Source organism: Capricornis sumatraensis, chromosome 6, assembly GCF_032405125.1.
Source record: "Capricornis sumatraensis isolate serow.1 chromosome 6, serow.2, whole genome shotgun sequence".
Lineage (NCBI taxonomy): Eukaryota > Metazoa > Chordata > Mammalia > Artiodactyla > Bovidae > Capricornis > Capricornis sumatraensis.
The window spans coordinates 93,964,620-93,988,338 of NC_091074.1; the positions used below are offsets into that span (position 1 = coordinate 93,964,620).

General features: G+C 51.3%; 1 protein-coding gene across 1 annotated transcript in view; it reads left to right on the forward strand.

The window, feature by feature from the left end:
- Positions 1-802: 802 nt before the first annotated feature.
- PHF2 (PHD finger protein 2) overlaps positions 803-23,719 on the forward strand; it is an 87,876-nt gene continuing 64,959 nt past the window's right edge. The window contains exon 1 of the mRNA XM_068973737.1: positions 803-903. Within this exon, the coding sequence (XP_068829838.1) occupies positions 806-903 (98 nt within the window). The 5' untranslated portion in view covers positions 803-805. The remainder of the gene's footprint in view (positions 904-23,719) is intronic.

Genomic DNA, 23,719 nt, shown 5'->3' on the forward strand with positions numbered 1-23,719 from the left:
GAAACTTAAGAGTCAAGTAGTTGCTCCCCTGCCTTCTTAACCAGGAAGGACGTCTTCCTTCTCCTCCTCTAGGGTCTCCCCCGACACCCAGGGGTCTCCCAGACCTGCTTTCCCCTTGCACCCTCGGGCCACCTTCTACCCGAGGAATCCCCTGACCCACCTTCTTCCAGGTGACGGCCTTCCAGCTCACCTCCTCCCCTTCAGGGGTCTCCTAGCCCACTTTCCCCCTTGGCAGGGTCTCCCCAGCCCACTCTCTCCCTGCAGGTCCCCCGACCCACCTTCTCCTGGCAGGGTCTTCTGGTCCCTCTTCTCCCCCAGCACGGTTCCCCCGGACCACTTTCTCCCCCGGCAGAGGGGTACCCCGGCCCGCCTTCCCCGCGGTCCCCGGCCCGCCTTCCCGCGGCGGGAGCGGCGGCCCTGGCTGGCGGGCGGAGGCGGCGCCACCCGGGGCGCTGACGTAGAGGCCGCTCGGCGGCCGGGGGTCCCTTCGGTGGGGCCGCGGCTCCCCGCCCGCCGCCCCCGCGCGTCCATTCCCTTTTGTGTCCCGCGCGCGGCCCGCTCCCCGCGCACACTCGCGCCCTGCGCCCCGCGGGCCGGCGGGCGGCTCCCGGCGCGGCCCTGCACCGCGCGCCCCGCTTTGTGTGGACGCGCCGGCCGGGTGCGCGCGGGCTGTCGTGCGCCCCCGGCCCCGTCCCCGGCCCCGGCTCCGGCCCCGGCCCCGGCCCCGGCCCCCGCCCGGCCCGGCCCGCCCGGCCCGACCCGGGAGCGCAGCGCGGGCCGAGGGGCGGGCGGGCGGCGCGCGAACATGGCGACGGTGCCCGTGTACTGCGTCTGCCGGCTCCCCTACGACGTTACCCGCTTCATGATCGAGTGCGACGCCTGCAAGGACTGGTTCCACGGCAGGTGAGCGCGCAGCCGCCCGGCCCCGGCCCCGGCCCCGATCCCCGGCCCCCGGGCCCTCGGCCCGCGGCCCCGGCCCGGTCCGGTGAGCGCCCTGCAGGCCCCCGCCCGCCGCCTCCCGCCGGCCGCGCGCCCTTTTGTGCCCGGGGCGGGGGCCGGGGGCCGGGGCCGGTCGGGCGCCCCTCACCGCCGCGGCGCACAAAGCGGGTCCGCGGGGGGCGGCGGGCGGGGGCCGGGCCGGGAAGTTGGGGCGCCGAGCAGGCCGGACCGCCTGACAGCGGGCCCGCGGAGGCCGGGCTCCCGAGGCCCAGGCCCGGCGCCTCCCCCGCGAAGTTGCAGGAACTTTCCCCGCGCGGGCCCGGGAGACGCGCGAGTGGCGGGCTCGGACGCCGGCGGGGCTGGGACGGACGTGGGGCCCGGCCAGGTGGCGGCGGCGCGCCCACCCTCCGCCGCAGCCCGGAGCTCCGGCACCTTGTCCGGGAGGCAGGGACCCCTGCCCGGCCCCAGCGGGGCTCCTGGACCCGGCCGGCCTGCACATCCCCGGCAGGAGTGTGGGTGACAGAATGGTGGGTCTGTGTGGGTGTTGCGGCTTTGCCGCCTTCTCTTTGGCCGTCACGTTTCCCCGTTCCCCTCCTCTGTGTTCCAGACACAGGCCCACCCTGGTTTTGACTTGACCTTCTGCTCTCAGAGGAAGATGGTGTGGGGGGAGGTGAAGCTTGGCCTTTGCCCGTGACCATGACCTGGCCCTGTGCCGAGTTTTCAAAAGCCAGAGGCCCCTTCCCACCCAGAAGTAAGTGGCAGAGGAGGAAGAGGAGGTGATCCTGGTGCCCAAACTGCTCCAACAGGTTCTCCTGTGTTTGGGCCTCAGCGGAACCGCCAGAGGCTGGCCAGGCTAGTGTGCCCTCCTAGGCTCCGGTCTTAGACCCAGCAGGAGCAGGGCTGGGGGCAAGAGACTGCGTGTGTGCTGGTAGGCGGTCCCTCAACTTCCAGAGAGAGGAGCCCCCCCCGACCCCGGTTTTAACTGTGGATGGGCGAGTGGCCCTTAAAGGTAGGTTATCTACTTCTGACAGTTTGCATGTGTGGGGGCTAGGCAGCCAGATGTGACGGGGCTTGCTTAGGTTGGTCAGTGCCAAGCCTGAGTGCCTGTGACAGGGACACCAGTGAGGAGGGGTGAGACTCCATGGGATAGGAACTCCCACTGAGATCGTGGGGCTCCCGGGCTGCCTTCCCAGGACTGTGGAGACCCTCCAGAGTGGTGGAGGCTGGAGTGTGAGCGCAGGGCTCTGCCCAGAACAGTGCTGCTATGCACACCCACCAGTTGGCATCCTCTCAGAGTTCATGGCTGGATCAAGGGTGAGAGCTGCCATATGATCGTTCATGGCTCCTCAGGTCCAGAGATGCTGAGAAGCTGGCTGGGAGTGCCCTGAAAGTGGTGGGACCTCCCCCTCCTCCCCCACCCCTACCCAGGGCCTGCAAGCCTGCCCAAGGTGCCGAGGCTGGAGGAGTGTGAGGGCCTGGGAGGACCCTTGCCTGGCTTCCCTCCTTTCACTTGGGCAGGCAAAGCCAGTTCTGAGCTGGACTTTGAGAAGGGGCGTAGTGAGTGGGAGGAGCGGAGGGGGTAGGGAGAGACCTGGGAATGAGAGCAAGCAGGGGAAAGGGGCTGAGGGCTGGCCTGAGGCGATGGTGACATTTACTGGATTGGCTTAGGTAGAGACAGGGAGAAAGATGTGTTCTGACACCTCAAAGGGGATGTTTTGGGGAGGTCTTATCTCTTTTTTTCTTATTTCTTATGTGAAGTCTTTGATTTTATCTGATATACACACAGATCATTTGATCAGCACAGATTCATTTCCACCTATGTGGGGTCACCCTATGGTCTGAAAGGGGCTGTGCTTCCCTTGTGCCAAGGGGCACATCTTCTCTGTATGTAATCAAGGGTCCCTTACAGAAGTGAGTGAGCCCTGAGGGGCCAGAACACCTCCTGTAGTCCTTAGTCCCCTGAGTGGCTCCGGGGCGGTGCTGTGATGGGAGAACACGGGGTCAGAGTTTGGGACCATTGTTGGCGAGGCTGGGCAAGGCTATACGCGGCCCTCACACCCCTGGGCAAACCTCCCACCTCTCTTGTCATGACCCTTCTCCACTGTGACAGAAAGGTGTGTGACATAATCCACAGTGTTTCCAAATCTCCAGATATTCCTGGATGGATGACCCTCTACTCTTTTCAGATCCATGTACCGTCGGTACTGTTGTTCACTTCATATTCAAACATCTCAACTCACTTTCTAAAAGTTTAAATACTTTGTAACTTTTTATGTTGAGAGAATTTGAAGAGTTACAAAAAAAGGTACAATTTCCCTATACTCCACACCCTGCCTCCCCTGAAGTTAACATCTTATCAAATTATGTTGCAAGCATAGAAACAGGCAGAAACACTGGGGCCACACTGCTAACCAAGCTTCAGGCCTTGGGCAGATTTATTTAGTTCCAGGACCCCACATTGCATTTCACTGTGGTGTCTCCTTACTCTCCTGAATCTTTCTGTTCCAAGGAAACTTCGTATCATTCCCTGAAATAGAACATTAGTATAACTTGCTGTAGACAGTACTTGTAAAAATAAACATAACTGTGAAAGTAACAGGCTCCCTCTTGTTCCACCTGTGACCCTTCACATCCCTACAATGAACCCCCCTTTGGATGGATTGGAAGGGGGTCTCTGAAGTTACTTTCACTCCCAGTGGCCAACTCTTTGCTGGTAGGACTCTAGCAGCAGTGCTGGCTGAGATCATGGTTGGGGCAGTCTCCTTCTACAGGGGAAGAACCTGCTCCCAGGATATGTCCACCATAGCAGGAAGCCTGGAGAACCCTGACTACCCCTTCTGGCATTCTCTGCGGCAGTCTTTCTGCTGGACTGAGCTGGTACTTGGGCAGCCAGGAAGGCAGGAGCTCGTGTTCCACCCTGTCTTGACCATGACTGGTCACTCCTGGGACTAGGATAACTTGTCAACCCAATCTGCCTTCCTTGCACTCACTGCAGTGTCACCTGGAAATTGACTAGGAAGGGATGGATTTTGTGGCTGGGTGTCCTCAGAGCTGTCTTATGAGCAGAACAGATACGGCACTGCTCAGGCATTGGGAACCTTCCTCCTCAATAAGGGTGCCATGGGGCCAAGAAATTGGGGGCTTTTCATGCTTGTGCCTCCTGCCAGACCCTGTGTGTCCCTCCATCCTTGCCTTTGGCAAGTTGTCTGACTGTAGACCAGTAGCTCTAGGGAGTGACCTGGACATCTCACCTTTTCACCATCTTGATGTGAAGAGTCTCTGTGGAAAATAGAAATGATTCTGTTGAAATATCAGAGATCCTGAAGCTTCCTGACCCTCTTTAAGTTCCTGTTGTATTAAGCTTGAAGGGTTTTTGGAAGCATAATCAGTAAAGTTGATTTTAAAGAGTTTGAAAGCTGAGGTGCTGTGCCAGTCCTTTAGAGGCAGAAGTTCCATTTATTCCTCAGCAAGTACTATGGGGTGTGTGTTCTGTGTGGGGTGCAGTGCTAGCTTTGTGGTTTCCTGGGGGTAACAAGGCAGATCCCCTTGCCTCTTACAGGTTTTCTTCTGTGGGAGTCAAACTTGTGGGCCGGGAGTTCCATCCCAGCCTGGGGAGTGTTTCAGAGCTGGAGGAAGCACTGTGTGGGGGCAGGGAGGCTGCATCAGGGACAGCCTGCAGGTGTGGCTGGAGACAGGAACCACCCTGGGGCACTGAGCAGAGCAGTGGTAGGAGGGGACTGAGAACTTGACAGGGATCCTCTGGATGCTGTGCACACAGCTGGGGAAGAGGACAAGGCCAGGAGTCCCTGCCGGGATGAGAGGTGACAGGTGGGACCTAGGGTGAGGACTGGGGTGGGGAGAAGGGGTTGAATTCTACAAGTACTCAAAGGTGGGCTGGCAAGACTTGCCTGATATAGATCCCCTCTGATTCCTGTGTGTTTGTCCTGCCGTCTGGAATCCACGTGCCCTCCTCACCAGGGCCCTATCTGTGCCCATCCTCCCCAGGGCTGGTTGGCCTTTGTGGGCTTTTGCCATGTCTTTCCCCCCACCCAGCCTTAAGCTTTTTAGGGCAGATCCTCTTCCTGGGTCCTTGGCCCTCATGGCTGCTCAGTACCACAGAGTGGGATGATGGCTGGCTCTGTTGGCCAGTGAACTACGTGCACTTGGAGAGAAAGAAGGGCTTGCCAGGGCTCAGGCCTCAGTGCCGCAATCTGGGAGGGCAGAGCTGACAATTAAATCTGCCAATGTGAGATCCCTTAATATCGTGGGAAGTGCCATTCGCATGGCGACCGAGTTGTGGCATGTTTGACGTGGTTAGGAATAATGATTTGTCATTTTGAGATGAAGAATTCTCACTGAATGAGCTTAAGAAGTTCCAGAGGAGGTTGGGGGAATGTCCTGCCAAATTATAGAGGGCAGAACAGATATCCCCTGTCCATCCATCCTTTCCAAGTGAGATGAATCTCAAAGGGAGCTACTTGGAGCTCATGGTGATCACCAGAATGTTTGCTTTTATTGAAAAGATTGGCCTGGAAGCATGCTTGATGTGAGCCTCTGCACTGCAGCCTACATTTGTTTGGGGCCTCTTGGGCTTAGGTGTGGCTGCAGATGGCCTGAGTTCAGGCAAAGTTTGGGATACTTGAAGCGGACCCCGCCACTCTCAGGTACCATCTGTGGGTCCATCCCCTCACCTCTGTGATCATGGCACCTGGCCATGTGGAGGGCCTTTTTCCAAAATAATGAGAAGTTTTGCTGTTAGGAGGGAGTGTTGGCCAGAAAATAATGTTCCACAACAACGTATTCTAGAAGAATCTAACTGCTAAGATTCCGGTGTGGGTAAAGCAAAGCTGTCAGTTGACTTCCAAGTGACTGATGTGAAATAGCACTGCAGGGCTCACCCTCTGTCTGGCCTTTATGGTGTCAGGAGTAGTTCCCAGTCATCCTTTTTTATCGGAGAGGGAGAGGGCCCTAGCAGAGGGAGAGGGCCCCCGTCTCCTCACCCGCAGCTGGTGTACGCGTCTCTGCCAGAGGTGGGGGCACAAGTGGCATTTGGCATATTCTGGCTCAAGTATGCTGGAAACTCCATACCTGTCCATGGGTTTGAAAATGCAATGTGGATAGAGACATCTTCGCAGCAGAAAGGCCACGTCCAGTGGCAGGTAGGGAAGCTGGGCTCTGTGCAGCACCCTTGGTGTCTCAGCTGTACCCAGCAGCCCCCTGGCCTCCCACTTAGAGCCATGTCTCCATCTCTGCACCTTGCCTCCATGTCTCACTCCAGCTTCATTCCCTAATCCTGTCTGTCTCAGTTCTCAGCTTTTTGGCTTGGTGGTGAGGCTAACAGCGCTCTTTGGAATGGGTCTTGGCCCTGTGCTTTAGGGCACAGGGTCTCTTCACTTCCCCCCAAAGTGCTGGGTCATCTGTGGAAAAATGTACTTAGAATTCCAGCCAGTGACTGGCTTTGCCTTGCAGCATAAGAACTGAAGGTCCTTGTGGTGTTTGTCCAGGCAAATGGAGAAACAAGCCTTTCATCCTTTTTTAAAAATTAGGGTGAAATTCACATACCATGAAATTAACTGTTATAAGTTTAAGTGTTAGTCACTCAGTCATGCCCAACTCTTTGCGACCCCATGGACTGCAGCCCACCAGGCTCCTCTGTCCATGAGATTTTTCCAGGCAAGGATACTGGAGTGGGTTGTCATTTCCTTCTCCTGGGGATCTTTCCAACCCAGGGATCGAACCCTGGTCTCCTGCACTGCAGGCAGATTCTTTACTGACTGAGCTACAAGGGAAGCCCCTAGCGCACAGTTAATAGCATTTAGTACATTCAGGACATTTCGCAGCTGTCACCTCTGGCTAGGTTGTGAACATTTTTATCACCTCAGAAGAAAACCCATTAGACAACTTCCCCATTCCTCCTCCTGTCAGTCCTGGACAACCAGCCATCTGTTTTCTGTCCCTATGGATTTATCTATTCTGGACATTTCCTATAAATGGAATCATACTATATGTAGCCTTCTGTGTCTGTCTTCTTTCACTTAGCATAATGTATTTTTAGGATCATCCACATTGTGGTGTGTATCAGACTTCATTGATTTTTTATGGCTGAATAATACTCCAGTGTAAGGATCTACCACAGTTTGTATATACATTCATCTGTTTATGGTTATTTGGGCTTTTTCCACCTCTGGCTGTTGTCAGTAGTGCTGCTGTGAACATTTGTGTACAAATATTTGTTTGAAGACTTGTTTTCAATTGTTTAGGGAATTGCTGGGTCATATGCTTAGTCTATGTTTAACTTTTTGAGTAACCAGCAAACTGTTTTTCCACAGCAGCTGCACCATTTTACATTCTTACCATCAATGTGGGAGCAATCTGATTTCTCTTCATCCTTACCAACACGTTGTTTTCCATTTTTAAAATTATGGGTATCCTAGTGGGTGAGAGGTGGTATCTCATTACGATTTCGGTTTGCATTTCCATAATGGCCGATGATGTTGAGTATGTTCTCACGCACTTGTCCATTTACATATCTTCTTTGGAGAAATGTCTGTTGAAACAGGTTGCCCATTTGAATTTTCTTTTTTAGATTTTAAGAGTTCTTTATATATTCTGGACAATAGACCCTTATCAGATACAAAATTTGCACGTGTTTTCCATTCTATGGGTTGTCTTCACTTCTGTGTTAATGCCTGTTGATGCACAAATATTTTTAATTTTGATTAAGTCTAATTGGTCTTTTTTCTTCTGTTGCTTATGCTTTTGGTGTTATATCTAAGAATCCATTGCCAGATCTGGAGGCCATGAAGATTTACCCCTTTGATTTCTTCTAAGAGTTTTACAGTTTTAGCTCTTATATTTCGTTTTTGACTCATTTTCAGTTAATTTTTATATATGATTTGAAATATGGATCCAACATCATTTGTTTGCATGTGGATGTCCAGTTGTCCCAGAACCATTTGTTGAAAAGACTATTTTTTCCCTGCGGAAAGTCTTGGTAGCCTTGCTGAAAATTGTTTGACCATATACCCGAGGATTCTGTACTCTGTTCCATTCCATTGGTCTATATGTCTGTCCTCATGCTAGTACCACACTGTTTTGGTTACTGTAGCTTTGTAGTAATTTGGAAGTGTGAGACTTCCAACCTTGTTCTTTTAAAAATTTTTTTGAATTTTTGGGACTCCTTGCAAAATCCATATGAATTTGAGAATTGGCTTCTCCATTTCTGCAAAAAAGGGCTTTTGGAATTTTGACAGGGATTGCATTGAATCTGTAGATTGCTTTGGGTAGTATTGACATCTTAGTATTACATCTTCTGATGTATGAGCATGGGGTGTCTTTCCATTTATTTAGATTTGGGTATTCCCTGATTACTTTCAGCAATGTTTTGTAGTTTTCAGTGTACAAGTTTTAAATTTCTTGATTAAGTTTATCCCTAGGTACCCCGTCCTCTTGGATGCAACTGTAAGTAGGATTATTTTTGTAGTATCTTTTTTGCATTGTTTGTTGCTAGTGCTTTTACACATTTTTAAAAAAATCACCTTTTAACATGTGGCAGTGAAATTTCCTGAACCAGACATTCTTGGGGTGGAGGTGCTGAGGTATGCACACGCTCAGCTGCACGCCTTTGGATGTCATGTGTCCAGAGTGTCTGCATGCCCTGGGAGGGGTGCTGCTTTCCTTTTTAATCTTAAGTATTCATTGAGCCTTCCCTCTGTCACATCCTGAGTTAGGCATTTTTCATACACATGTGGTGGGGGTGCTTCTTGTGTTGTCTGGGGATTGCCATGCATGTCTCTGTATCCTTTATGGTGACCGTTGAGGAAGCTGCAACTGAGTAATCAGGGCTCGCTGCTGGTCTTACAGTGTATGTGGCCTTGCTGACCTTCCCACTGCCTCTGAGTGCTTGGTAGTGGGCCTTTCTGATTGAGAGGCGAGCAAGCTGAGGCTAGAAAGATCAGCTCTCTGAGGTCAACACTACAACATGATAGGCTGGGACAACAGCAGCTCCCTCTACCAATCCCCCTTCATTGATGTAAATGACAAGGTTCAGTGCCCGGGACCCCAGAAGGCGAGAGTTCCCAGCAGTTGTGAACCTGCAGGTTGGGTCAGCACTGCTCCTTGGGCTGAGCAGGGCATGAGGGCAGAGAATAAGCTCCTGGGATGGTAGTGCAAGCTGCTGACTAAACCATGAGCTTTATGCTGGGGTAGGCCGCTTGCCCAGGAAACTTTGGGCACAGTCTGGCTGGGTGCATCTGGGTCTGGGTCCCTCCAGTAGGGTGCCGTTTTCTGCTTCATGTAGAAGTGCAGGGTGGAACTCATTTCTTGTGCTCTACACAGCATGGGCTGGGCATAGGTCCCATGGTACTGGATAAGTGTGAGTGGCTGGATAGGCCTTGGAGACTGCCCTGGGGCCAGGTCTGAGCTCAGAGATGCCTCCCCCTGGGACAGCCAGGCTTGGGCTGGTAATCCCAGACTGATGCATGATCAGCCCAGCTACATGGACTCTGATACTTGAAAATCTTTTTGAAACTTTGTGACTTTGCCTCTCATTTTATCCAGCCCCTAAGAACTGCCCCCAGATTAGAGTCTGGATGTGAATCCCAGCAAGGTGGGCTGAAAGGGGAGTGAGAAAGTGCTTTTTGGGAACAGTGGGGGCACATAGGCCCTTCCCTGCCCAGGCTGTCTCACCACCCTCCTGGGCTGACTTGCTGTCACCTGGAGAGATGACATAGATATAGGTGTTCAGCCCCCATCTCCTGCAGAAGAGGCTGAGGCCTGGGGTCCTGTGCAGTATGACTCTGGGCATCCTGGGACAATCAAGAAACTGTGGCCTGATCCAGTCTGCCTCCCAGATGAACAAGGCCCAGGGAGGTGTGCAGTGAGCTCCCCAAGAGGCCTCCCCAGACCATGTAGGGAGGGAGATCCCACGGCACCCCTTGAAGCAACACAGGGGGTGTGCATCAGAGCTGGGATGGGTTCTCACTAAATATCCTTCTGCTGATGTTTGCAAAACTCCAGGGTTAGTTGCCTTTGTTGTAATCTCTTTCCTGGAAATTTAAGATAACTATGGCTAATCTCCCAGCTGTTTTGGAGCTATTGCTCATAAAAAAGGGGGTGCCTGGGAGTGGTGATGCCTCATTGCTCCCAGCAAGATACTTTCTGTCATCCCCTTGTTCGTTCAGCAGCTCCCTGAGGGCGCTACACTTGGGTCTGCTTAGGAGAATCTGGCTTGGAGAGGGCCAGCAGCCGGCCTGGGTCACTGGCTGATAAGTGGCACGTGGGGCTTTGCCACCCTGCCTTCCCCTTGGCAAGTTCAAAGTCTGGCAGGCACTGCTTCATCCATGCTGTTGGAGGGTGAAAGTCTTAGCTGCTCTTCGGTCTTGTGGTTCTCATGGTACCCTGTTGTCATGGTGACCTTTTGATCCCAGTTTGGGTACTTATGTAGCCGACCCCCATCCAATCCTGGTACTGCCCCTGGACCTCTCCAGCATCCCTCTCAGAATTCTGGGCCCCTGTCTTCCAGAATCTCTGCCCCCTGCCCAGTGTGTAAGCATCCGGTATTTGCATTTCGGTCCCTGGCTCCAGAAGGGGGGGAGGTGGACAGGTGAACATGGGAGTGACTCACTAAGTAGGGGTGGGGCATCTTTGTGAGTCTAAGGCCCATGTTGTATTATATCCCCTCACTTCACTGGGCCACAGCTAGGTGTGGGACTAGGGCTCTGAGGACCTTTTACCTAGGTTCTGCCTCAAAAGCCGTGCTTTCCCAGACTCTGCACGCCATGTCCCAGTCCTGCCCATCCGGTCCCCTTCTCCAGCTTCCCAGGGCACGAGGTTCCTTTCCTTTGCTCCACAGATAGTGTGACCCTCTGGAATAGAAGGTGGGTGTTGGTGGGACTAGAGAGCACCATGTGGCTCTGCTCCTTCCGGCGCTCAGTGGCCGAGGACCGGAGGTGCAGCCCTGCGTGATCCTTCTGCAGAGCAGCCATCCCAGTCTCAGGGCTGTGAAAAAAGCAAGTGCTGGATTGAAGCTTAGAGAAAGAGGTGGACAGATCTGCATTCAATTTGAGAAAAAACTTTTTGATAATTGAAATTGGCCCCAGACCGGACTGTCTGGGGAAGTATACCATGCACGTTAGAGCAGGATCTCTCCATCTGGGCTCTGTGGACACTGGGACCAGAAAGTTCTTTGCTCTGTGGGATGTGGAGCAACCCTGGCCTCTGCCTACTAATCCAGAAGCACCTGCCCCTCAGTTGTGACAGCAAAAGTACCTCTAGGCATAGGCCGATGTCCTTCGGGAGACACAGTTGTCCCTGGTGGAGGAGAAGGGGTGACTGAACATCTGCAGAAACATGTTCACTTTTGTTGGGTGGAAAATGGAGCTTCTGACCCCTCTTCTTTTTTTATGTTTATTGTGATAGGAATAACTGCATTTATTCACTTAAAGATAGTTATTTGAACAAATTTGCAAGTGGAATACTAGGACCTGGCTTTTTAAAAAGGAGTGTGAAGGAATCGGTAGTGAAAAGTTATCTTCTCTCCAGAACCAACTCGATTGCAGCTCTTTAGGAAAAGCTCCAGGGAGATCTCTGTTTATACAGCGTTTGTGTGGCGAAGCCGCCCCCTCACCCTTTCCTCAGGCACACAGGCGCATAGGTGCATGCTGCGGGCCCGGGTCTGCCTGGGACAGGGGTCTCAGAGGGCTCCGCTGTGCCGTCTGTGCTCAGGATGCCTTGTTTTCCTGACTCCTCGGTCCTGGTTGGCGTTAAGCTTGCATCTCATCTGTAGCAACTGCAGTTTTGCGCAGGGAGCATCCTGGTACATACAGTAATGTGTACATGTACAACTTTATCTGTTGGATAAATCCCAAGATATAAGGCTGCTGAGTTGAAGGGGACAGCATTATAGGTTTAAAAATTGCCAGATAGGTTGTACAGATTTCTCTACACACTGGCAACACATTTTCTGAACTTTTTTATTTTTTTTTTGTCAACTGTGTCTAGAAGGTGAAAAATTGTTTCCTCACTGTGGTTTTAGAGTGCAGGTTTTATATATTATTATTTCAGTTTGTAGTTGTCTAGTTATTAATTCACGTTTAAATTCTTTTCGCCCTGCAATTGTAGGATTTTGGAAATGGCCCTGATGCTTTCTAATAAAAACAAAGAGCAGATTGAATCTGAGAAGTAAAGTGAGAGGCAGTCTTCTTCTGTTGGTCAGGGCAGGGTGGGATAGGGGTGTCACTCCCATGCTCTCCCTCCTCTTGCTCCAGTAGTACTCTGAGCCCCTGCAAACCTTTAGGACTGGCAGAGGGTGAAAGCTCACTTGTTTGTTAAATATCTCCCTTCCTTTTAAAAATAATTTTATTTATTTATTTTGCTGTGCTAGGTCTTTGTTGCTGCGAAGGCTTTTCTGTAGTCGCAGCGAGCAGGGGCTACTCACTAGTTTCAGTGCGTGGGCTTCCCATTACGTGGCTTCTCATACTGCGGACCACAGCCTCTAGGGCGTGCGGACTTCAGTTGTTTTGGCTCCCAGGCTCTAGAGCACAGGCTCAATAGTTGTGATGCACAGCCTTAATTGCTCTGTGGCTTGTGAGTTTTTCCTGGATCAGGGATCGAACCCATGTCGCCTTCATTGGCAGGTGGATTCTTTACCATTGAGCCACCAGGGAAGCCTCCCCCGACCTCTCCTTTGCTTTTGAGTCTTATTGTGAGGTCAGCCTCATTTGCTTTTATTTCTTTTTTTTTTGCTTTTATTTCTTTATGAACTTTTATTTTAGACTTGTTTTAGGTTTGTAGACAATTTGGAGCCTTGGTTGAGTTTGTGCATACCCTGGCTTAGTTTCCCTGATTATTAGCGTCTCACATCACTGCCCTACCCTGGTCACAGAGCAGGAGTTCATGTTGTTCCACTGCCATACACTCCCAACTCCTGGTCCTCCCCACAGAACCAGGTTTGCTGGAGGCCTCACGTGCCTTGTTGTGGCCTCTCAGATCCCTTTGTCCTCTGATCCTGACACTGAAGACCCTCCAAAGTTTGTGTACCTTTAAGGAGCCATGTCTGCGGCTTGTGTGACTTCTTTGTGGCACCTTCACACACCCCTAAGCTTGGGACCCCAGCCCCAATATGGGCACTAACTGCTCTTGGGGCTGTCTGTGCTCCTGTGAGAGAGCTGGGCCCCATGGTGGTCCCTGTGGCACAGACATGGGGTGTATTCCACGTGGTCCTGATCACAAAGGCTGCCATTTAGGATCATGGTGCTGTTCCCCTTTCACAGTTTCTTCTAGATCTCAGACTTCTTTTACTAGATTTCAAACTACTCTTTGGAAAAGAAAGATGTAATTAGAGTGGTCTTTTGCCCCTCCTCTCTGAAAAGCTGACTGAGAGAGTGGTCGCTCCCCAACCTGGTGCTCTGCCTTAGGGACCAGTGTTAGCACCATCCAGACACTTCAGTGGCTCCTGCCCTCTGGACACACCACTGGAGTAGGATGTGCGAGCAGGGGTGTCCCAGGGAGCATTTGGTCCAGGCCCTTCTTTTGCAAACAAAACATGGAGCTCTTTCCAGACCCTGGGGCGTTCCCCACAGATGGGCTGGAACCCTCTTGGTTGGTTCTGCCCTTGGGAATGCCCCCTGCCGCCAGTGCTAAGAAGCACACGTTTGAGTGCTGGAAGCCCTGTATCCTCTGTGACTTCAGTGAATGATGGCTGTGAGCCCCTATTCGCCTTGTGGTCGGGCTTCCTATCTGCAGTGGGAGGCTGTGACCAACCGGCCTTGAGGTTCTGGGGTCAGTAGGGGGTGGCCCAATGCTGTTCTGCTAGAGGCGTGCCCGCTGCTGGGCTATCCTGCTGAAGCCTGCCCTCTCTGCCTGCCCTTTAGCCCCGTCCGCAGAGCCTCTATCACCCAGGAGGCCTGGCCAGCTCCCTTAGGTCCCTTGCTGGAACGGTAGATCAGGATCCAGCCTATCTTCGACACCCCCTGCCACCCCAGAGCTGGTCACTAGGGGCCTGAGGGATGGCAGAGCTGGGCCTGGTTGTGTCCTTGCCACTTCCCTGCTGACACTCTGAGATTCCAGGATTCAGTTCATTTTTAAACTCCTGGGGAAGTCCCTGCACAGATGGTCCCTGTGCTGGGGCCGTGGGTCTGGATGATGGCTCACGGTCACAGCACCCGGTTGTACTGGGGGTCCTCTGGGAGTGGACAGTCACCTCGCAGAGCTGGCCTGTTCACTGTGATCTGCACGCACTGGGAGTTAGTGAAGGAAAAGGCTCTTGGCGAAGCCACCCGGCAGCAATTGGCAGCCTGCCATTCTTACCAGTCGCTTGGCAGGAGAATCTTCAAGGCCTTTCCGGAAATGTCCTGTCTGTGGGGTGGAACCATGGACACGGCCTAGTGTGCTTGTGCTTGCTGGTATCGTCAGCGTCGGATGGACAGAGGGCCCTGGTGCCCCTGTACAGTGAGATCTAAGGTCTTGTGTGCCTCATCTCATCCACAGGGCCTGTTCCAGGAGCCAGGTGAGGCCCCTGACTTAGGCTGGATGTGGTCAAGCGCAGCCAGAGTCCTTTCCCCATGCTCACTGCCAGTGGCTATGCTGGCTGCTGTTTGACCCTTGAGGCCCAGCTTATACCATCCTAGCCTCATGGCCTGGTCCCTTCTGAGATAGGGTCCGTCAAAAGGCGCATCATAAGATGCTCATCTCAGAGGGCTTCAGCACATGCCTGCTCCAGGCCCCACACCTTTTTGTGTGCCTTCTGAGAGTCTGGAGCAAGGGCCCACTGGAGTCCATCCAAGTTTCCATATCCTGATCTTTGCTTTTCTTGCCCTCTATGGTAAACACATGAACACACACATACACACACAGACACCAAAAAAAAAATAAAAAAGAAAGAAAGCAAAGGACAGATATTAGAATGTTTCAGCAGGATAGAAGCACACCAGTTAGTCCTCCATCCGGATGTAGCCACACTACAACCTGAGCACACCCTTCATCTGCGCTGTCACCTGGAGGGTCACAGCACGGAGCTGGATCCCAGACCCTACCCCTAAATACCTTCCAAGGGATATGTTAGGGGCTGAGAACAGGCACCTCACCTCCCTGGGGCTAGAGTGTTATTTCTGTTGATATGACCTTGGATTGCGTTTGCTCTCCGGTCAAATTTGTCTTCCCAGACACCTTGTGAGTCTCTGAGGGTTTTATCCAGATGGAAGGCTGTAATTCCCAGAGCTTCTATTTGCTCTATATCTGCATACAATTGGTTTCCTTAGAAACTGCTGGAATAAATGCTCCAGAACCTGCTTCTGATTTTTAAAGAGAACATGTCATTTATCTGGAATATCTATTAAAAATTCACCAGAACAGGTTTAAAAATATATAAAGAGACATTTTGAATATTCATTTACTATATCAAGGATTCTAGACTCTTATTAGATTGAGGGGATGATTAAATAAATTATAATGTACTCACAATAGGAAATTATTCAGTCACAAACAGTGGATGTTTATGACAAGATTTTAATGATATGGGAAAACATTTATGCTATAATATTAAATAGGAAAATAAAACAAGATGCTATATCGTCTATACAGGATGTTAGTTGGTATGAATCAATTAAAACAGAAGACATGCTGGAAGAAAATGTTAAGAGGGTTGAGAGTGTATTTTTTTCCTGTTGCTTTCATACTTATTTGTACTTTTCAGCTTGTTTTCTAGGCACATAAGGTTACTTTTATAATCAGAACTAAAATAAGCATGAAAATAAGATTGTCAGAGTGTAGAGGTCATCCTGCCCTTCCTCGCATTTCACAGGTTTTGTTGACTATAGTAAGGCCCCTGTATATGAACAAGCTCTGTTCCGAGAGCAGGTTTGTAAGTCCAGTGAATTTAGCCTAGGTACCTAACTAACACAATTGGCTATATAGTACTATACTATGATAGATTTATATTACTTTTCACACAAATAATGTATAACAAACAAACGCAAAAAATAAATACCATATTTTTAATCTTACAGTGCAGTACCTTAAAAAGTAGAGTAGTGCCAGCTATATTGCCACTGCTTTTACGCTTGCTTCCAGACACCTTGGGCTTGAAACAGACACTGTGCTACGGAACTCTATACAGTACTGTAGCAAAGTACACAAAAGCACAACTACTTGTAGACAGTGCACGCACATGACACATGTGTGATTGTACCTGAGAATGCACATTCGCATCTTTGAAAGTTCTCGAGTTGAAGGTTCCTATGTAGGGGACTTACTCTATAGGTTTTATAGACACTTGAGAATGAGTGTCTCCCAACCTCACAGCCACCTGGAAGCTAGGCTGAGGGCAGCCTTCTTTAGGACCCTTGACTCTGCAGGTCCTTCAAGCAACCTTTCTTCTGATGCTATCCCCCTAGCCCCCAGTAATGCATAGTAGCCTGGCCTGCAACCTGTCTGCTGAGAACGGGCTCTATCTGCCACCCAAGAGCCCCATCACCCCCAAGCATCTTTCTGCAAGTGGAACTTCAAGCCTCATAGGACCCTGTACCCACTTTGGATCTCCCAGGGATGGGGCCTCAGGCTAATGGGTTGAGGTAGGCCCCTCAGCTAACTAGGAGCAGTGACTGAAGCCCTGTGACCAGTTCCCAAAGCAGCAGGACCATCCTGTCACCAGATGCTCTCATGTTGGAGTGTCCCACTAGATGGGGACCAAGAGTGCAGCCAGCTTTGGATGGCAGAGCCTGTAAGCCAAGCTCCCTCTGGTCTGTCCTCACATTTCCCTCCTTTCGACTGGCGGCTAAGCGCCTAGTTACTGCGCTCCATGTGAGGGATGAGCAAGTGGGGCCTCAGTGCCCTAAAATGTGGTTTGCAAGGCTGAAGGGGGTCTGACCCAAGAGGGGGCCCTTGGGGAGATACCAGTGGACACCAGCCCCACCAGACATGCTAAAGGCACAGAGCTTTAAAAAGCCATTACTTAGACATGCGAAATAGTTACTCATATACACTTGGATACTGCTGCTGCTGCTGCTGTCGCTTCAGTTGTGTCCGACTCTGTGCGACCCCATAGACAGCAACCCACCAGGCTCTCCCGTCCCTGGGATTCTCCAGGCAAGAACACTGGAATGGGTTGCCATTTCCTTCTCCAATGCATGAAAGTGAAAAGTGAAAGTGAAGTCGCTCAATCGTGTCTGACTCTTTGTGACCCCCTGGACTGCAGCCTTCCAGGCTCCTCCGTCCATGGGATTTTCCAGGCAAGAGTATTGGAGTGGGGTGCCATCGTCTTCTCCACACTTGGATAGTAACAGATACTAAATTATTAGAGTCACCTAAGGCCAAAAGTATGGAGAGCTACTTTCAATTGGATCTACTTTAGGAATGATAGCAAAGAATTCTGAAAATACAATGTAAGCCTTAAGAGATTTAGGACTTGGTGTTATAGAAAATATTTCCTGACCATATTCAATGTGTGACCATTCATTTTCAAAATGCCGATTCTGGAATGCCCTGAGAACGTGTGCATCTGTGTGTCTGTGCACATGTCCTTTCGGAGTGTGCCAGGTGGCACTTTGCAGTGCACAAGGAAGAACATCCTGCAGATGCACCCGCTGGGCACATGTCCTTTTCCAAGTCCGTGTGGCCACACAGCTGGTTTGCACCAAATATATGCATATTCAAAGATGCCCTATTCTTTTTTCTTATACATTTTACAAAGTTCAGTTTTATTCTTTCCAGCTTGATTGAGTTATAATCGACAAAATTGTAATATATTTAAAGTGTACAATGTGATGATTCAATATAGGTATACATTGTGAAAAGATTCCATCTCACATAGTTAATTTTTTTTTTTTTTTGGTTGGATCACAAGTTTTAATCTCTTGGCAAATTTCAGTTATATAATATAGTATTATGAATGCTAGTCCTGTGTTATACATTAGATCCTCAGACTTTGCCCTTTTACCGGCCTCCCCTACTCCCCACAAATATGCCTTGTCTTGGAGTGATGGTAGACCTGGGATTCCAAGATGACCCCATCAAACAGAAAGTCAACGTCCCTAAGTTAACTCACTTTCTCAACTTCACTGAGCTCATATTACTGTTAGTTTTACTCCCATCACACAGGTGATACTGTATTGTTTCAGATTTGATAACTGGTTTCTGTTTGAGTTGTGTCTGTGGCAGCCAGCAGGAGTGGATGTTTTCCCAGTTGCTCACTTTCCGACCGTCCATCCTATTGGGTGAGCTGAACCCAGCTGTTCCTGACTTTTCTTTTGAGCCGGGCTCCTACTCTCCTGTTTTCTGGATATGGGGTCTGTGCTGAGACAGCTGCAGGGTGCTTGAAGCAGAAGAGGCAGAACCAGGTTGAGTGTGAGGCTATCCTGGGGGGCAACCTTGAACAGCTGTGAGTGAGGAGAAGTCAAGTAGCTTTGCTTGTTTCTATCAGGACTCTGCCCAGAACAGGAGGGAGGGAAACTGCGTGTAGCTCTGGGTCAGCAACCCAAAGGGGTCTGGAGGTGCCCACTGAGAACCAGAGCAGAGACTGCCCTGTGGAGACTGGTAGCCTTGTTGGGCCTTGCCTTTTCCACCTAGCCCAGCCCCGTGTTGCACCTGGCAGGTACTGGGGCTCTGGAAATGATGAGCAGGCTGTCAGGTGTGGCTGAGACCTCTGGAGGAGAAGATGATGTCAAATACTTTCCCAGCCCTAAAGTCCTGCACTTCTTGAATGGGATTGTTTTCTATAGTTGGGTGGGTCTATCCCAGGGAGAGAGAGAATGTCTGGCCATTGCAGCTGGCCGCCAGAGCTTTGAGGAGCTGGTGGGCAGGGCCAGTGGGTAGAGTTGTTCTAGCTTCTTGGGGGCTACCCTCCCGGGAGGCCGACACCTGAAGGTGTGTCTCTGGACAGAGTTAAGGAAATTGTGCCTGAGAGTCTCAGAATTTCTGCCAAATCCTAAAAAAATAAAAAGTGCCTGGCTCCGAGGTACTGGGTGGTGTGCAGCAGGTATACATTCTGGGACCTTTGTTCTGGCTTCTCTTTGCTCCTGGACCCCCACCTGCTGGCCATGGGAAGGGGGAAGAGCTCCAGAAGGAAGGAGAGCAGAGGCTGCCAAACCTCAGTTTCCCCACTGCGGAGTTGGAAGCGGCTGCTGCTGGGTGTGTGGGGCAGTGGACACGCAGTGCCCAGCGTGGTGTGGCTCAACAGCTCTGCTTATATTGGGATGTGAGAGAGTGCTGAGTGTTCTGAGGTCTGCTGGGGAACGGCCTCTGTTGTCTCTCGGAGGAACCTGGCACATTCTCTCAGGAGTCTGGGACCTAGCCTGTAGGTGACATTTCAGTTTCCCAGCTGCTGAAGCCTTGTCATTCGTCCCCTACTGCATTTGTGGACTCTTTCAACCTCCCTTTCTATTCAGTGTGGGAAATATGCATATAGCCATGAGTAGGGGGTTTTAAAGAACTCTACTCTTCCTAGCTCTCTGCTTCTCTAATTTTCCAACTCCTTCCCTGTCCAGGAGGGCACCTCAGCCTGGCATCTTCCTCCTCTAAGCACCCAGGAGGGGGATGACCGGGTGTGTACTGTGGTGCTCAGGAGCACCCTTTAAGTTTCAACACTTCATGCAGCTCAACTCACAGGCCTCTGCATTTCATCTTTCTGGAGGGCCAGCCGGTCTGCCCCTGTGGCCTTTGGCTGCTCAGCCTTGGTGGGAGGCCTGCTGCCTGTCTCATGACCACCAAAGTCCAGAGGCCCCTAAGAGAAGACAGGAGAGCCTGATCCCTTCAGGCACAAAGCCTACTGTGAACCCTGTTTATTCTGACAGGTGAGAATCAGGCTGACTGATAATGATGACGCCAATTCCCTATGAATGTGGCTACGCTTTGTGGGAGCCTTGCCGAATTCCTTGTTGCCAGATTGTTGACACTTGGCTCCCATCCCACCAGAAAGGCCATGACAAGGGGCATTGGTTATTTGCAAGGTATGGGCAGCCAGCAGGGACCCCATGAGCTGGATGGAACTTCCACAGATGGGGGTGATGAGCACCAGTCTCAGTCAGAGTGCTGTGCCCCTGCGGGTCCTGGCCCTGGTGGCTGTCCTCTGGAGGAGGGCATGGCCCTGCATCCTGGCCCTTCCTGGGAGGCCCTGTCCACCTTTCAGGCTGTGGGAAGGCCCAGCAGGGTGGCCCTGAGGCTTGGGGTGGGGTTCCCTTGGCTGAGAAGATGGGCTGAAGAGGAGCACTACAGGCTTTTAGGCCAGGCTGGCTCCACAACTGGCAGTCTTGGCTGCCATGTACTCAGGTCTCATCCTTGTTTTGTGTCCCCAAGAATGGCACCCTCAATGCTGGCCCCTGTGGGCCTAGGCCTCTCTGCCCCAGGACTGGCTGTGATCCAGAGAAGAACCCAGGAGGGTGTCCTATTGACCCAGAGCCCCAGAAAGTACAGTTGTCCTTCGGGGAATTCTACCACAGGCCTGTGCTGTTGAGTGTGTCCTGGTGGGTGAGCTGCCTCTGACCCCAGGAGAGGGTCTGGCACAGAGGTCCCTGTGCAGGCGGTTGTGATCACCGCCAGGAGGGCGTTTCCCTGCGGCCCCACTCTGCCCCTGTACTACTGGGGGTCCAGCACGAGCCCCCAGCTTTCCACACATGTGCTTCTTGCCTGTACCCTCAGAAACTGTTTTTATTGTGTGTGTTCTTCATGAGTGATTTCATTTGTACCAGTTTTGTTCTGCAGCCCCTGCTTCCCTTCAGTGCAGGGCTCAACAAGCCAGCCCTGCTGGACACCCTTGGTTGTCCCTGAGCCCCAGGGTGAGGTCTGCTGCCCAGCCCCCGCAGGAAGGTAGAGCCGCTTAGACACCTGTTCCTATGGACCCTGCAGAGGCTCCCAAGGGCAATTTCAGGGGTGGCTTGTGGGGCTGGGGCTGCCCTCAGGGTTAGTTTTCATGTCCGGTACATTCACCTTCCTGGGGCAGTGGCAGGCAGGGGATCAGGTGGCACTGGGCTGGCCTGGAACGGACATGAACTGCCCCGGAGCAGCCTCACGGGGCACACACTGCTGCTACTGCCCCTCCGCAACCCTGGGTCAGCCTCTCTGACCTATAAGTCCAAGAAGTGAGTTTCTAGAGGGATCAAGGAGGGGGTTTCAGACAAATTCTGAGTGAGCGATGGTCAAGGCTTTGTAAGGAGATGGGGGTGCCCAGAGGATAAAAGGCCAAATAAAAGTAGTATCTACATTCATTGTTTGAATGCCAGTGTTTTAAAACAAGACCCAGTGCCAGTAAACAGCTCACGAGGTAGCCAGCCTGCCACCTGAAGTGTTTGATGGTCACGCCTGCATTTCACCTTTCTTGGTCTCCGCTAAAGCATGCAGTGTCTCAGCTGAGACAGATGGGGTCCAACCATTGTTTCACACCTTGTGGGGTTCAGAGCCAGAAGGGACTTAGACATGCGGGTAGGGGTGCTAAATAAAAATAGCTTGAATTTCTATTTATCAGAAATTCATATCTGACCGGATGTCCAGTATTTTCATTTGCTAACTCTGGCCACCCTGTAGCCCAGACCTGTATCTTTGTCAGCCAGGAAAGGTGGGACTCCCAGACTTCTCAGGGAGGGAACCTGGCCACTGGGGTGCCTTGTGCCCCCCAGATTGATCCAGCCCGCTTCACCAGTGAGAGGAGAACCTTGCAGTGGTGTGTGTGTGTGTGTATGTATGGGGTACATGTGGGGGATGCAGTGTGCATGTGTAGAGTGTGTATGTGTGTAGTCTGTGGCATGTGGGGTATGTGTATATGTGTTGTATATTTGTGTGTGTATATGTGTGTGGATTTATGTATGTATATATGTGTGTATGTGTGTATATGTATTTTTATATATGTGTGTGGTATATTTGTGAGTGTGTTTGCATGGATATGTGTATGGTGTGTGTGTGTGTATGTATTTTTGTATATGTGTGTGGTGTATTTGTGAGTGTGTTTGCATGTATATGTGTATGGGGTGTGTGTATGTATTTTTGTATATGTGTGTAGTGTATTTGTGAGTGTGCATGTATATGTGTATGGGGGGTGTGTGTGTGTATGTATTTTTGTATATATGTGTGGTGTATTTGTGAGTGTGCATGTATATGTGTATGGGGTGTGTGTGTGTGTATGTATTTTTGTATATATGTGTGGTGTATTTGTGAGTGTGCATGTATATGTGTATGGGGTGTGTGTGTGTGTGTGTGTGTGCATTTTTGTATATGTGTGTGGTGTATTTGTGAGTGTGCATGTATATGTGTATGGGGTGTGTGTGTGTGTATGTATTTTTGTATATGTGTGTGGTGTATTTGTGAGTGTGTTTGCATGTATAAGTGTATGTTGTGTGTGTGTATGTATAAGTGTTTGCATGTATAGGTGTATGGTGTGTGTGTGTGGTGTGTGGCAGCCACAGAGCGATGGAGTAGCACATGGCCAGCTGTGTCGGCACCCTGAGAACTGGGGAGGGCCCTTGTAAAACGTTGAGGCCGTGGATGCTGCACATGCTTTCTCCAGAGGGGAGAAAGCAGACACACTAAGAGGAGAGTCTAAGAATTTTCCAGAGATCACCTTGTGACTCTCTTAGTCAGAAATCTGCCCTCTCTGTGGGAGCCTGGCACAGTGCTCCACTGACGTGAGACTGCCTGGCCTTCCTATAGGGTGGGGTGGTTTTGCACCCTAGGATCTATACAGCCTCCTTCAGCACCTGGCCTGAGTGAGCCCCTCACCTTTCCTGGCTTCTCACCTGTAAAGTGAAAGTGGTAGGGCCACTTTGAAGGTTGTCATGCAGATTGAGTCCCAGGCCAGCAGCCACGCTGTGATCACATCCTTGTGACCTGTCAAACTCAGCAGGCCAGTGTGGACAGGATCTCAGCCCCCCAGCCTGGAGGCAGTCAGCTGGAGCCCCCTTGGCTCAGCAGGGAAAGTTTCAAGTAGCCTTATGTCATAAAAGAGTTAAGTTTTGCTCAGGCCTGAGAGAGGGATAGACTGTCATGACACCACAGTCATGTTGAGTTTACAGCCAGGCTCTGACTGGTAGAAAACACACAAAGGGGGTCTTTTTTTATGTGTTTATTTGGTAAAAATTAGAGAAGAATTTAGGCAAATTAGGCAAATGGACTTTAAAAACCAGAGTTTTGGGTCACTTGACATTTCAGAAGGGTAATTGATTGCTGGCAGGAGATTCGGCATCCTCATCCCTTTCACTGTTGCCAGGAGGGTCCCCGTGGGCCTGAGAGGACCCGAGAGGCAGCTCAGTGCCCAGTGAGAGCCCCAGTGCCTAAAGGGCACACCAGAAAGGCTCCTAGGAGGGTGGGAGCAAATCCAAAACATTGTTTCTGGAGGACGAAGGAGGGATTGTTTGTTCTCTAGGATGTTCCAGGTATCGAAGCAACTGGTCCCGCCACTCCCTGTGAACATGATGGCAGCAGTGGGAAGAGGCTCTTGGAGAAAGGGAAGCAGGGCTATGCAGGCGGCACCCAGGTGGATGCTGGGCTTCTCCAGCTACTTATGTTCCATCTTGCCCTGGCTTTGCTTCCTAGAGCTGAGCTAGGCCTTTCTTAGAGGTTCTTGGAGAAAGGGAAGCAGGGCTATGCAGGTGGCACCCAGGTGGATGCTGGGCTTCTCCAGCTGCTTACGTTCCATCTGGCCCTGGCTTTGCTTCCTAGAGCTGAGCTAGGCCTCTTAGATTCCACACAGCCCTCAGTCTCCTTCTCTTGGCCTTCCCTCCATTCTCCTCTCACCTCCTGGAACAGTTTTTCTCTTGTGTTGGGCCTTCTCATTCTCTTTCATGGCCCTTAGCTTTGCTTT